The 13,127-nt window shown below is 42.8% G+C and overlaps 1 protein-coding gene across 1 annotated transcript in view; it reads right to left on the bottom strand.

The window, feature by feature from the left end:
• LOC129323834 (nesprin-2-like) overlaps positions 1-13,127 on the bottom strand; it is a 256,004-nt gene that overhangs the window by 207,731 nt on the left and 35,146 nt on the right. The window contains exons 15-20 of the mRNA XM_054970582.1: positions 11,938-12,039; positions 9,153-9,353; positions 7,416-7,587; positions 7,058-7,170; positions 5,363-5,565; positions 2,940-3,059 (exon numbers count right to left, since the gene is read on the bottom strand). Of these exons, the coding sequence (XP_054826557.1) occupies positions 2,940-3,059; positions 5,363-5,565; positions 7,058-7,170; positions 7,416-7,587; positions 9,153-9,353; positions 11,938-12,039 (911 nt within the window). The remainder of the gene's footprint in view (positions 1-2,939; positions 3,060-5,362; positions 5,566-7,057; positions 7,171-7,415; positions 7,588-9,152; positions 9,354-11,937; positions 12,040-13,127) is intronic.

Raw genomic sequence — 13,127 nt, 5'->3', positions numbered from 1 at the left:
GCTGCTGCAATAGACTGTGTAGTTTACTGACTCCATGTTTGGTTAACTGCACAAAAGGACTCTCTTTCTGGGCAGCCCTGCCCTGCCCTGTATCTGGACTTCCCAGTGTGTGTTTGGACTTTATTACAAGTGTGCCCCGTGCCTGCATTGCCATCTGCCACGGACCGTGCCTGTTCCCTGCTTTGGACTGTGTTTTAAAGTGTCGTTCCCCCTGCCTCCATGGAAGCCTGCCTCATATGGGCCCAAGCCGCTGCTAGCAGCCGGGCGCCTGCCGGGGAAACCTCCAGCGAGCCTGGCTAGGCGCTCCCTGGTCAGTTCCCGCCTGGAGCCTCCCGCGGGCCGGTCCCCGAGCTTGCCCTCGCTACCGGGCAGCCTGCTATCCAGCCCCAGCTATGCCCAGCCGGCATCCATGTTCTCAGGCACCCAGAAGACCCTGGGAAGAAGACTGCTTTGAGAAGCCATTTCGGCGAAGCGGGCACACCACGTCCGCAGCGAGAGCCCCTCGCCCCGCTCTGCATATCTTAGGAGCCGCCCCGGAGAAGAACTAAGTGCCGACCATCCCAAGCACTTAGAGAATGCATCTCAAAGAAACCTCCGCATTCCAGAGCTGATGACATCAGGGCAAGCCCTGTCCGCTGGAACATCCTTTCAGCCCACTTGCATTTCCCCCTCCCTCTTTTGTCCCCTCTTCCTGAGGTGTCACTTATCACAATCTGATTACTAAAGTGGCCCATCCAAGCCATTCAGTAACCCATTAGACCCTTTGTTTTAAACTGTGAGAACCACCAAGTACAGCACCAGCCCCAGGGTACGTTTTGGGGTATTTAAGCTGGTCTCCCAGACCACTCGGTGCTCAGGCCATTCCTATCCAGACTTCCTTGCTGTCCGTCTGTGGTCCCAGTGCTGGCATTGGGCCACCTTCGCTGCTGTGTCTCTGCTTCGCTCCAGGATAAGTGAGTATTCCCCCTATCATCGTTGGGAACCAGCTAATGCAAACGTCTCTGTATTTCATACTCTGTATTTCCTAGATCTTGTGTGTTTCTTGTATGCTTGTGCAAGTTCAGGCTTACGCCACATTGTTAGACAATACACGTGTTTGGAACCTATTTGTAGTCTGCCTCTTTTTCACTAGAGTGTCTGGGATCGGGACCTCCGTATACATACGTTATGATCCGCACTTAATTTTAAGTTACAGACTGCTACAGCTAATTCCCCATTATAATAAGGAGCAGTTCTGGTAACAAAAGGTAAGATATAAATTTTGTAAATAAATAAATAACTTCAGCAACAGAATTCATGTTTATAAAAGGAATCAATTGTTCAAGCTCCCATCCGAATGGCTGTATTAATTTATCTCGCACATCCAAGTGCTAGATAAATCCAAGTGCACATCCAAGTGCAAGATAAATCCAAGTGCACATCCAAGTGCAAGAGCCAGTTTGGTGTAGTGGTTAAGAGCGTGGGACTCTAATCTGGAGAGCCGGGTTTGATTCCCCACTCCTCCACTTGGAGCCAGCTGGGTGACCTTGGGTCAGTCACAGCTCTCTCAGAGATCTCTCAGCCCCACCCACCTCACAGGGTGATTGTCATGAGGATAATAATAACACATTTTGTAAACTGCTCTGAGTGGGCATTAAGTTGTCCTGAAGGGCGGTATATAAATCGAATGTTGTTGTTGTTGTTGTTGTTGTTGTCGTCATCATCATTATCATCCATTGGCTCTCTACATTTTTCGACTCCCCGGAGAGTTTAGCCTTCCTGCTGTACCTGACCTATCACAGGCTCTGCCTGTCTCCACAATAAACGAGCTTGAGTGATGGTTTCTGAATCTACACTGAAATGATAACTCTGAGTATTCAGCCACCCGTTGTGAAGTTTCAACTGCCTATTACACTTCTCCCCCGTAAAGCCCATCTATGGTCTTTGGCGTGCGACCTTTAGGGTATTCTGCCGTTAAAAGTTGCCCATTAGATATCAGTGAAGGCCTGTGTTTTCTCTATGGTTGCTCCCACCTTATGGAACGAGGTCCTGAAGAGGGGAGGGGAGGGAGCTGTCCATGGAAATATTTAGGAGCTTCAGTAACGCTATTTTATTTACCAGAGCTTATAAGGGAGTATAAGTTGCATGTGATTTATTACTCTACAGGGTGGTGATGGTGTGGAATTGGGTTTCCCACCATTCTGCCCTAATGGGGCCATTAGGATGGCTAACAAGCATTAGAAAAACGCATAATGAAAACAATTATAACTAACACTATTAATAATTAAAAGCACAGGAAAACAGTAAATTAAAACATGGGCAGGAAGCAGGGATCCTTGGAAGAACACCAAACCAAACAAAAAAGTCCTTATTTACTAGTGGAAGACAGTGACCGAATGTGACAGACAGGTATCTTTGGGGAGACACATCTATCGTTTTGGTGCCACAACCGAGGAGGCCCTCCCTCAGGTTGCCACCAACCGAATTGCAGAAAGTGAGGGCACCTGAGCAGAGGCTCAGTAGATGACCGTAATGGTCATGTAGGTTTATTATTATTTGATGTTTTTAACATATAAATGTTTTAATAAAATAAGATAGCTTGAATGAGAGTCCAGGCCCAAGGTCACCCAATCAGCTTCATGGCAGAGTGATAATCTGAACTTGGTTCTTCCCAGATTTCCCATTCTGGCATCTAACAGAGGAAAAGCTGCTTAATCATTTCTTCCCTGGTCATTTTTTCAACTCAAAATTCCTGCCCTCCCCAAACTGCTTTTTCACTGGCATGGGGAAAATGCCACGGAGTCTGAGCATGTGCTTGTCTATGTTTATGAACACCAAAGATCTGGGAAGGTGCACTGGGATATAATTATTTCCATGGGCAGAAAAAGGGAAATCACATAACACACTGCGACTGGCTCCAAAGAAGTGCATAAAATGCATCTGGGACAAAGACAGAATACCTCTGTTTTAGCAGAATTTGGTAAACATGTTCAAGTTCTGGCTCCTGCGTTTGGCACCCTTGCCATCTCCTTTCTTGAAGACGTTGCCATTCCTCAAGACTGCTGAAGACTTCTTCAAGCCTAAAAGGAATTAGACAAAAATAGATGCAATATTTCAGTGACAATTATTATACAGGTGTGTATTATATTACTATATTATGTATTATTATATATTATACAATAATATAAATTAAGATTTATATTATGATAACTCTTTGGCAAATAGCAATTCAATGCAAAAGGAGATGAAAGGGTCTTGGTCTCAGCTCAACAAGCCCAGTTGGCTTGGCCTGGTTGTCAGGCTATGGATGACAGGATATGGTAGACAGATCCTTGGACCATTGCAGCAAGACACAGGTTCTTGGTTAAACTGTTTTTTATTCAGAAATCAAATCATTTCCATATATATGTCCATAGGACTCCTCAGAAGCAAGGTAAGCATCTAAGCAGCAAAAGTTGATAGGAATGATGTCATGTGAGAGAGACTTCTCTTTTAACATTCAAGTCTGCTCTTCCCCCCCCCCCTCCCAATCATGAACAAGATTTTGGCACTTTTCTTGTGTGAGAACGTTTCACATATTTGTAGTATCAAGTTGAGTCACTAGGAAACAAGGCATAGCAAAGTCTGAGAGGGAGTACAAGGTCAAAAACACTAGAAGCTGTTACAGTCTATCAGATAAACACCTGTGAAATAAATAGTTATAACATTGGTAAAATGACATCGAGTTACAGCAAGATACATTGGTTCCGCACAAAAGGATCATTAAAATTGGCATGGATGGGGCTCAGACATGACACTGGTGACCTTTCCTGCAAAGGGAGCTCTGTCAAGCTATGCCACCACAGAAAAGGCCCTGCTCTTTGTACCTGCCAGTTTATTTATTTCAAAGAATTTATTCTTTGCTTTTCTGCCCTTACCAAGAACACCAAGGCAGCTAACAGATGAAAAGCATATACGATAAAACACATATTAAAAACCATTATAACCAAACAAAAAACATCATAAAAACATGAAACACACACAAAATACAATAAAATTCACATACATAAAAACAACAATTAAAAGCAGGACATGAAGGGTGGAATTTAACCTCTGGCACTTGGAGCAAGGGCTCATATAACAAAATAAAAATGAGGGAAGAGATCACATTAATTAATTGATTTGTTCTGAGTAGTAATACCCTGCCATTCCGAGTGGGCTTTATGAAGTATACAACAAGAATACTAACAGTGCAATCCTGAGAAGAGTTACTCCAGCCTAAGCCCATTGATTTCAATGGTCTTCGATTGGAGTAAGTCTGCTTAGGATTGTGCTGTAAAACAGCTTGTGTAGATCAATTAAAGCACTAAGATGGTCCAAACAACAATACCGTATGCAGTCATTCATACCACAACCACAAACACCAATCAGGGAAAAAAATAATCTGACACCGCATTGAAAGGCAACAAAGGGGACCTCCTAACCTCCTCCAACAAACCATTCTGTGAGTTTGGCATCACATCTGGAAAAGCATGAGTTCTGCTAGTACAATACCAACTCTTGTAGAATTACTACACATAACATGAACACAAGAAGCTGACTTATGCTGGTCCTGCACATTGAACATGCATACATCTGCTTGTAAGGAAGAGCCAGTACACGTTAGCTTTAAAAATAAAACCAGGGGGGTTGATAAATGCAGGGTTTAATATGAGCGTTCCTCCTTACATGTGTCCAATAGAATGCAAAAAATTACTCAGTGTATGCACAAAGGAAAATAATAGCCTTCAACAACATGACCTTTTCCCGCACTGACTGAATGCACATACGACAGGACTGGCCACAAGAACATTGACCCTACCCTTGCATCCAAGTGACCTCTGGTTCACAAGCGTGGCAGAGGAAGAGTCCACGTGTATGTCCCTTCCCCATGATCAAAGACGCTGCTTTACAAACATTCCTGTTTTCCAAACATTCTCCTCTGTGCATAGGTGCCATGCTCGCAAGCTGGTGACCGCACAGTGGCGTGGCCAGCCCCTCCTGCCCACTCCCACTCACCACATGAGGAGTTGTCTGTGGAGGGCTAATATCTACACTGTAGAAGTATTGTATGCACATTCACTGTGATGTGTGTGCAGGACTACTGAGTCTGATCATTAGTCTGTCTAGAACTGTTTACTGTGACTTGTGGTGGCTCGGCAGAATCACTTGTTATCTGATTTTTTTACCCAGAGGTGCCAAAGATGGAACCTGGGACATTCTGCAACCCACAAAGCCCATGCTTTAGCACTGAGCCCTGTGCCATCCCAGTAGCTGGTCTGAAGAATACATGGGGTACACTGGTTCCTACAGGAAGACATGGTCCTTCACATATGCATGTGCTAGATCACAAAGGGCTGCTGACCTGAAAAATTGCTGCAAAGATGCTCGGAGCTCTTTTTCCCGGGCCTGACATTCAGAAGTCACTCTTTGTAATTCTGCTTCTTGGTCTCTCACCCAGTTGCTCAACTGGTTGACATTCGCTTTGGGCAAGTAGTTCTCCACCTTGGTCAGGAGAGTTTTTACCTCATGGATGTCGTCACCTTTGCCTTCAAAAGTGAGGAAGTTCTGAACAAAATCACAAAACACCATATATCAATGATGTGTCTAAACACGATGCAGTGATTGAAAAGGGAGCGACTGAAGGCATGAGAAGTCAGGATGGTTCAGACATATACTGAGTTCTGAACTTGGTCTCAGCATGCAGACTAAAAATGTAGCAATAAACATTTGGGTTGCCATATAGGCTGGGAAATTCCTGGAGATTTTGGGAGTGGAGTTCACCCTCCAAAGCAGCCATTTTCTCCAGCGGAACTGATCCCTGTTGGCTGGAGACTGGTTGAAATTCCATGAGATCTCCAACCACCACCTGGAGGCTGGCAACCCAAGATGGTAACCCCTAGCTTTGCAGAAAAATCTTATTTTTTTAAAAAAAAGAGGGGGAGATGACACAAAAGGTTGTAAAATGGCAAGATCTAGCAAGACTACTTCACAAAATCTCAGCAGCCATTTTGGATCGCCTAGACAACATCACTGATGTCATCTGTGGTTGCTTAGGCAATCCAAAATGGCTACCTCAGTTTCATTTTGAAACTGGTGTTAAGTTGTGTGTGTGAAGGGAGGGAGAAGGAGCTAGGCAGCCAAGTCAAGATCACAGTGAGAGGAGTAAAGTTTCAATGGAGGGAGGGAGGAAAGAAAAATGGAGCAACAGTGTGTGGTGAGAAAGGAGGAAGGGAACTGAAGAACGACATGAAGATGACAGAAGCAATGGGGCTGCCAGGAAGAAGAAAGGAAAGAAACAACAAAGGGGGCCTATGGAAGAAAGGGAGGAACAAAAGAAGAGAGAGTGTGGGGAGGAGCCAAAGGGCAGGAATGAGATTCCCCCACCCCCCTCCAAGTCCTCATGAGTCTTCAGCTGGGTTTTGATGACCTGGGCTCACATCAAACATTTGACTCAGGATTCAGAACAGGCAGATTCACCATGTATGTTTATCACTGTAGCATCACAAGAGGTGTTTTACACATGTAAATAACCAATCATAGATTTATCACCACTGACTGAACTTTTACAATGCTCAGGGCCCACATAAACAAAATGCTTCTTAATGGAGCCAATTTAATCAATTAACAAACTAAAAAGTACCCATGAGCCCAAAGCACCCATCCACAAAGGAGGCTGACTGCTGAATCTCTGAATTTCTGCTCTGATTTCCTTTCAATCAGCCTGGAATGAACATTCTGCTGTCTTTGAGTGGAGTATGACTGGATCTTTGCTCATTCCTGATGCAGAGCTATGGCAAAAGTCACTGGCCTGAGTGGAGGGGCCTTGTTCAGTCCTTTCCAGAGCCTCTGCTCTGGGATTGCCTCTTTCCAAAGCAGGAAATATGCTCATGACAGGGACTCAAGCAGAAATAGAGAAGATGAGATTCTCTGGAAATAGAGACCTTTTGGCTATAAAGATGAAGTGCATCCTCAAATTTCATTCAGAAAAAAAAATGTGCCTTTATCTTCCAGACATCCAGGGACAACTTCTGTAAAGGATGCAATTCTCAGATCTTACCATCAGCCGCTGAATCTTCTCTTCTAATCTCTCTTTTGTTTCTGAAGGATCAAAACATTCCTTCAGAGACAGGCAGGTACCACTGAACCAGTCATTAAAATCCTTACACAGATCTGCAGAGAGACAGATTTTGAAATGAGATTTTGGACTGAGTAAAAGCGACCTGTACCTTTCCCCTTATAACTCTGCAATGAAAGTGGCTAAAGAGTTTTTTTAAAATGAAAGCTGATAAATCATAGTAAAAATGAAATTAGGAAACAACTGCCACTTTGATGTTTCTATGACATTCAATCCACTACACTTCGAAACTGAGACAAGCCAATAAAGATGCTAGCACTAAAACAATTCTTTCACTCACATTTCAAGATGGTGGAAAAATGATCCTGAAAAATTTGCTTCTTTGAATTAAATAAGTCAGTGACACTTTTTAGCTGCTTGTTTAATTCAGCCACGTCCGGGTTCAAACCACCTGTCTTCTTTTGGAGTAATGTCACATGGTGTTTTTGTTGGAGAATCTTCTGATGTAGCTCCTATTTTCCCCACAAAAATAGGGGAAATAATGGAATAATGTTATATGTTAACAGAAAGCATATCTGAAGATAAATGTCTAAGCATTTAACAAAAACAGGCCTTGTATGGTTACCAACTTCAAAATGGACTATTTTCAGAAAATTGATAGAAGTAATCGAATGGAAATGCTCTGCCGTCTTTACTAAATTACAGCATTGCAAGCAGGCTTGCCTTCTATTCCTTATTTCAAGGAGCTGGCCATCATTTGTTTCAGAAATGCTTACGCAAAAGAAGAGATGCAGTGTAACTGCAAAATCCGACCTTAATTTAATACATTACCAACACTGGCATACTCTAATAAAGTATTGGTAATGTTTGGGCACAAGGAAGACACCATCTTCTTACAGTCTCAGTATGTAAGCTTTTCAGCTAGCGATCTTTGTCCTACAAACAGGTCATTGTTTCCCTTCTTCCCATGCCAACTCAAAGCTGCTAGACTTACAGTGCAACCCAAAGCAGAGTTACTCAGAAGTAAGTCCCATTGAGTTCAATAGGGCTTAATCTGAAGAAAGCGTCCATAGAAATGCAGCCTCAAGTTTGCCTGCTTCTTTCCTCCTCTTTCTTTCTGAGAGTCAGTTTGGTGTAGTGGTTAAGAGAGGCAGGACTCTAATCTGGAGAGCCGGGTTTGATTCCCTACTCCTCTGCTTGAAACCAGCTGGAGGCCTCACGGCTCTCTTAGCCCGACCCACCTCACAAGGTGATTGTTGTGAGGATAATAATAACATACTTGTAAACTGCTTTGAGTGGGTAAGTTGTCCTGAAGGGCAGTATATAAATAGAATGTTATTATTCTTCCTTCCTTCCTTTTAAATGAAGCTCCTGTGCAAAACTCTTGCTGGGGGAAGCCATACTTAAGGGGAAAATACTGGGATTTAAAACACAGTGCCAGGGTAGATGTGATGATTCCATATCTCCTAGCCATGGTCAAAGGATCAGGAACAAGCTGTGGTATCCTGTGCCACCTCCCTCTTGCCACTTTAGTGTCATGTGTAAATTCTCCCCATCCATGGTTAAGAATTATATCAGCATCTGCCTTAACCATGGTTAGGAATTACATCTGCATCTGCCTTAACCATGGTTATGAATTACATCAGCATCTGTTCTTAATCTTACCTAGATTAAGAATTACATCAGCCTCCACCTTAACCATGGTTAAAAATTACATCAGCATTCGTCTTAACCATGGTTAACACTAACCAGAGTTTGCTCATAACCACTATTTTTGAAGGTTTCTGAAGCTGATTTCAAAACCCTGGTACCAATCCACCCTTAATCATGGTAAAGGCAAAAGCGATTGGCGGGGGAGGGTTGACTTCAAGAGGGAAGAGACTGAAGTAAAGGACCTTTGCTACTCCATAGCCCATCCCCAGTCTCTTAACCTCGGCATTACATCAGCACCAGCCTGCCCTTATTAGTTTTAGCCAGCTCCAAACAAGGTATTACAAGTGGCCAATAAGGAAAAAATACTACTGGCAAGAACAGAAACAGCACGGGAGGTTTTCTTTTTCCTGCCGGCTTGGCATACCTCCAATTTAGTAAAGATCTCCAAAGTGTTAGAGGGAGACAAAGCTTTCAGAAGCGATTCAGTCATTCCAATCTGCGTCTTGGCTAGGTCAAGGTCCCCTTTTAGCTCAGCTGTATTGCCATTGAGTTCAGCAGGTATTGACTTGTTTGGTAAGTGCTTTCTTATTAGCTCCATTTTGTTCGAAAGAGAGGATCTGATAACCTGCAAATGGGAAGCACAGAGGCAGGGGTCAGGAGTGGTCAGGTTATTTTCTTACAACGTTAACTTCAAAAATTAAGTTTAGGAGAACTTCTTGCTTTTTGTACTTCTCTTCCTTTTTGGAATTACAGTTTCCTTCTATTTCTGAGGGCCTGTTCACTCATTACGTTTTTAAGGTGTATACTTCAAACCCTTTAATGGTTGAGCTAGACAATGCGGATAACATAGCACTTCTGCTGAAAATGGAATCCATGCATCTACAGTTCTCATTTGATGCCCCCATAAGGTCCAGTAAAATTCACTACATGGCATGATGATATTATCACACTGGGAATTACCCTAGCCTTCCAGACCCATCCAGTGATATGGAACAAGGGAAGAAACTGTCAGCATAGACCCACTCTATCCCATAGTGAGTTTCACTAGATAGGGGATCGGGGAAAGCTAGAAGTGGAGCCTCTGCTTTTGTCAGAGACCCTGTATGTTCTTCAATACCTAGTTCTATTTTAAGTGTATGTATCAAAATCTGTTATGAATGAATGAAAATCTAATGTGAATGACAAAGTGCATATTTGAAGACACATATATCAGACAGGTACATTCATCTATGGGCAAAACTACGTATTACACATTACATAAAGCTACTGCTTAAAATGGTATCACCATCTTCTCTGTCTGTTACTTATCAGTTTGCTTACAATGTATTGTGATGCCATCAAACGGCATTTTTCCCTGCTTCTGAAAGCCACTGATGTGGAGTCAAGGACAGGATTAGTAATGAGGAAATGCTCTGATATCTCCACAATATGGGGTAAGTGATCCTGTATGTTACACAGGAGAGGAGGATAAAACAGGGGATAACACAGGGATGCCATTTATGGTGGCAGCCTTGTGTTGACTGTAGCATGTAGTTCTGCCCCAAACGCAGGATTAGTTTCAGCTCTATAGTATGTGCATATATAGCTGTGCATAGTGTAAAACAATCCTATTCCTTGGTTTCGGAAGTCTCCCATCAACCATCTACATACAGGCACAGGGGCAAACTGGAATTAGTTTTCAGTCCATTTTTAGTACAGGATACAGAGAAAAACCTACTTGTCTCAGCAGAGCTGCCATCTCTTCCAGAACCGGATGAATTTTGCATTCATTGTTTTATTTATTTACTTACAACATTTTTAAACCTGCCTTTCTCTAACCAATGGTTCAAGGCAGGTTACAATGTTATTAAAAAATACAATAAAAACACCAACGGCAAACAGAATAAAAAGGCAAAACAAAAGTACCAACATCTGACCCAGACTGCAATTTTTATAAGCCCTCTGGACTTAGCCTCCCACACAGCCCATTAGCAAAACATGCACTGAAATAATTTGCATTTGGTAATTAATTTACATTCATCAAAAACTTTTAAAAGTGACCTTTGCCTAGCTTTGAAAAAGGAGGGAGGGGGGCTGGGAGGTATGCTAAGAAGTTTAAAATTAGCCAGGTGGCATACTAATTTAATTAGAAACTAACTAACGTTTCCTAATCAGAAAAAATAAATCATTTCTGTTCATTAATTTATATACCTGCACACACTTCTTATTCCGGCCATGTTGCAGTGAATGTAAGAAAAGAATGATGAAAAAATTTGCTATGTACATGATTGTCACTTGCAGAAATAGTGCTCTAGCAATGTTTTGCACGTCTCCATTAGCCTTCACAGATTAGCGGCCGCTGGCAAAATTTTGGTCTCACGTGGTACTAATTCGAATGTCACCTGATACAAATTACACCTTGATTAATCAGAGGGAAGCCACTCTCTTTGTCTCCATCAATTTCTCCTCCACCTTCTCCACTGTTTCATGGGGAAAGTAGTTGTGGTGCACCGTAAGGATAACATAGGTTCATTCTAAAGTACTAGACAGATATTATCTGTTTTTATTACGGTTTCGGCAAACAAAAAGGAGAGAGTCCCTTGCTAGAGCAAAACAACCAGAAGAAACCAACTAGTTCTAAGAGATCCAAATAAATATACTTTTTTACTTTTAACAAAGTGCAAGTGCTGTAAGTGCAAGAACTGATAACATTACATTACTACCATTTCAAATATTACAGATTCTCCTATATATACCAATGCTATGAATACAGTGATAGAAAATCACAATCCATCTATACATTCAAGAAGTCTATTGGAATCCTAACACAAGGTAAAAGTATCCGTGTCCAAAATTCAGAATGGGAGCAGCTTGTTTTTTCTTCTCCTTTACAGGCAGAACATTCCAGGAGGAAAGCAGAGGAGGCAAAATCTCCTGGGCAGTTGGCAACGGGTGCACCAGCCTTGGTTATGTCCCGTTTTGCGTTGCTTTTTCAAGCCAAATTATTTGCTGCACGTTCCTTCTTAACAAAATCCTAACAAGCGTTGGTGAGTATCTTCCTATGGTGACCCATAGGAAATGGTGACTCAGGGAAACGGTTTCCCCCGTTTCTTCACATGCACAAGCAGTAAGAGAGCACCGTGGGCTGTTCCCTAGCCTTTAACACTAGCAGAGGTACCCCGCCACAACCCAATTAGCCACAATCTTTACCAGCCATGTTGCCTTCTCACCTGTAGTTCAAGTAGTGGCTCACTGCCATGGAGAAGATCTTGTATTTCATCTACTTTTCTGTCAAATTCCTCTAAGTTTTTTTCTTGGTACTGTAGGCTAGCCTAAGAAGAAAGAGGGAGAAAGCATATTAGGTACCAAATGAGTTGTGGTCTAATTTAAGTCCTATTGTACCAATCAGAACAGAATGGAGGCACTGATCTTGAAGTTTTGGATTTTAAAAAAATAAATTAATGGAATTCCAGTGTGGCATATGAAAAATCACAGTCAGAATGACCAAAAAATGGCCTCTATAAATCTTGAAGATTGAAGACTTGCATCCTTTGGCTTTGAACACATGAAAGTGCCTCCCCCTTGGTCACCCGAGACCCATATTGTAGACTCTGACTGGCAGCTGCTCTCTAACGTCTCAGGTCTTTCACATCACCTACTGTCTGATCCTTTTATAACTAGAGATGCTGGGGATTGAACCTGAGAACTTCTCCATGCCAAACAGATACTCTGCCATTGAGCCACAGCCCCTTCACCTGTACTGATACATTTCCCATTTTAACATAATCAGCACACTAAACTAACACCCATTCATGTTCGTTCTATGTACTGTGTCACACCAAATTTTTTCATTAACTTGGCACTGGTATACCACTGAGCGACAACATTCTCCTTGTATTGTCGAAGGCTTTCACGGCCGGAGAACGATGGTTGTTGTGGGTTTTCTAGGCTGTATTGCCGTGGTCTTGGCATTGTCGTTCCTGACGTTTCGCCAGCAGCTGTGGCTGGCATCTTCAGAGGTGTAGCACCAAAAGACAGAGATCTCTCAGTGTCACAGTGTCATGACCTACATCTTTTCCACACTGTGACACTGAGAGATCTCTGTCTTTTGGTGCTACACCTCTGAAGATGCCAGCCACAGCTGCTGGCGAAACGTCAGGAACTACAATGCCAAGACCACGGCAATACAGCCCGGAAAACCCACAACAACCAACATTCTCCTTGCATTCATGCCACAAATATCTGCTTCAGGGTTTGTGTCTGTGTTCAAGAGGAGAATCAGATGCCCCACACAACATCTTCTCGGGTTTTCCAGGTAAAAAGTTCCATGGCTATCCCCTGAAAGACTGGTACCCTTCTTGAATGCCACTCATAACTATTGCCTGAGCCACAGGGCTGGTTTCTTTCACAGGCCCTGCAC

This window comes from Eublepharis macularius, chromosome 2 (genome assembly GCF_028583425.1).
Source record: "Eublepharis macularius isolate TG4126 chromosome 2, MPM_Emac_v1.0, whole genome shotgun sequence".
In the NCBI taxonomy this organism is placed as follows: domain Eukaryota; kingdom Metazoa; phylum Chordata; class Lepidosauria; order Squamata; family Eublepharidae; genus Eublepharis; species Eublepharis macularius.
Note: the sequence above shows the minus strand (reverse complement) of the source record. Positions and strands in the feature narration are given on the sequence as shown.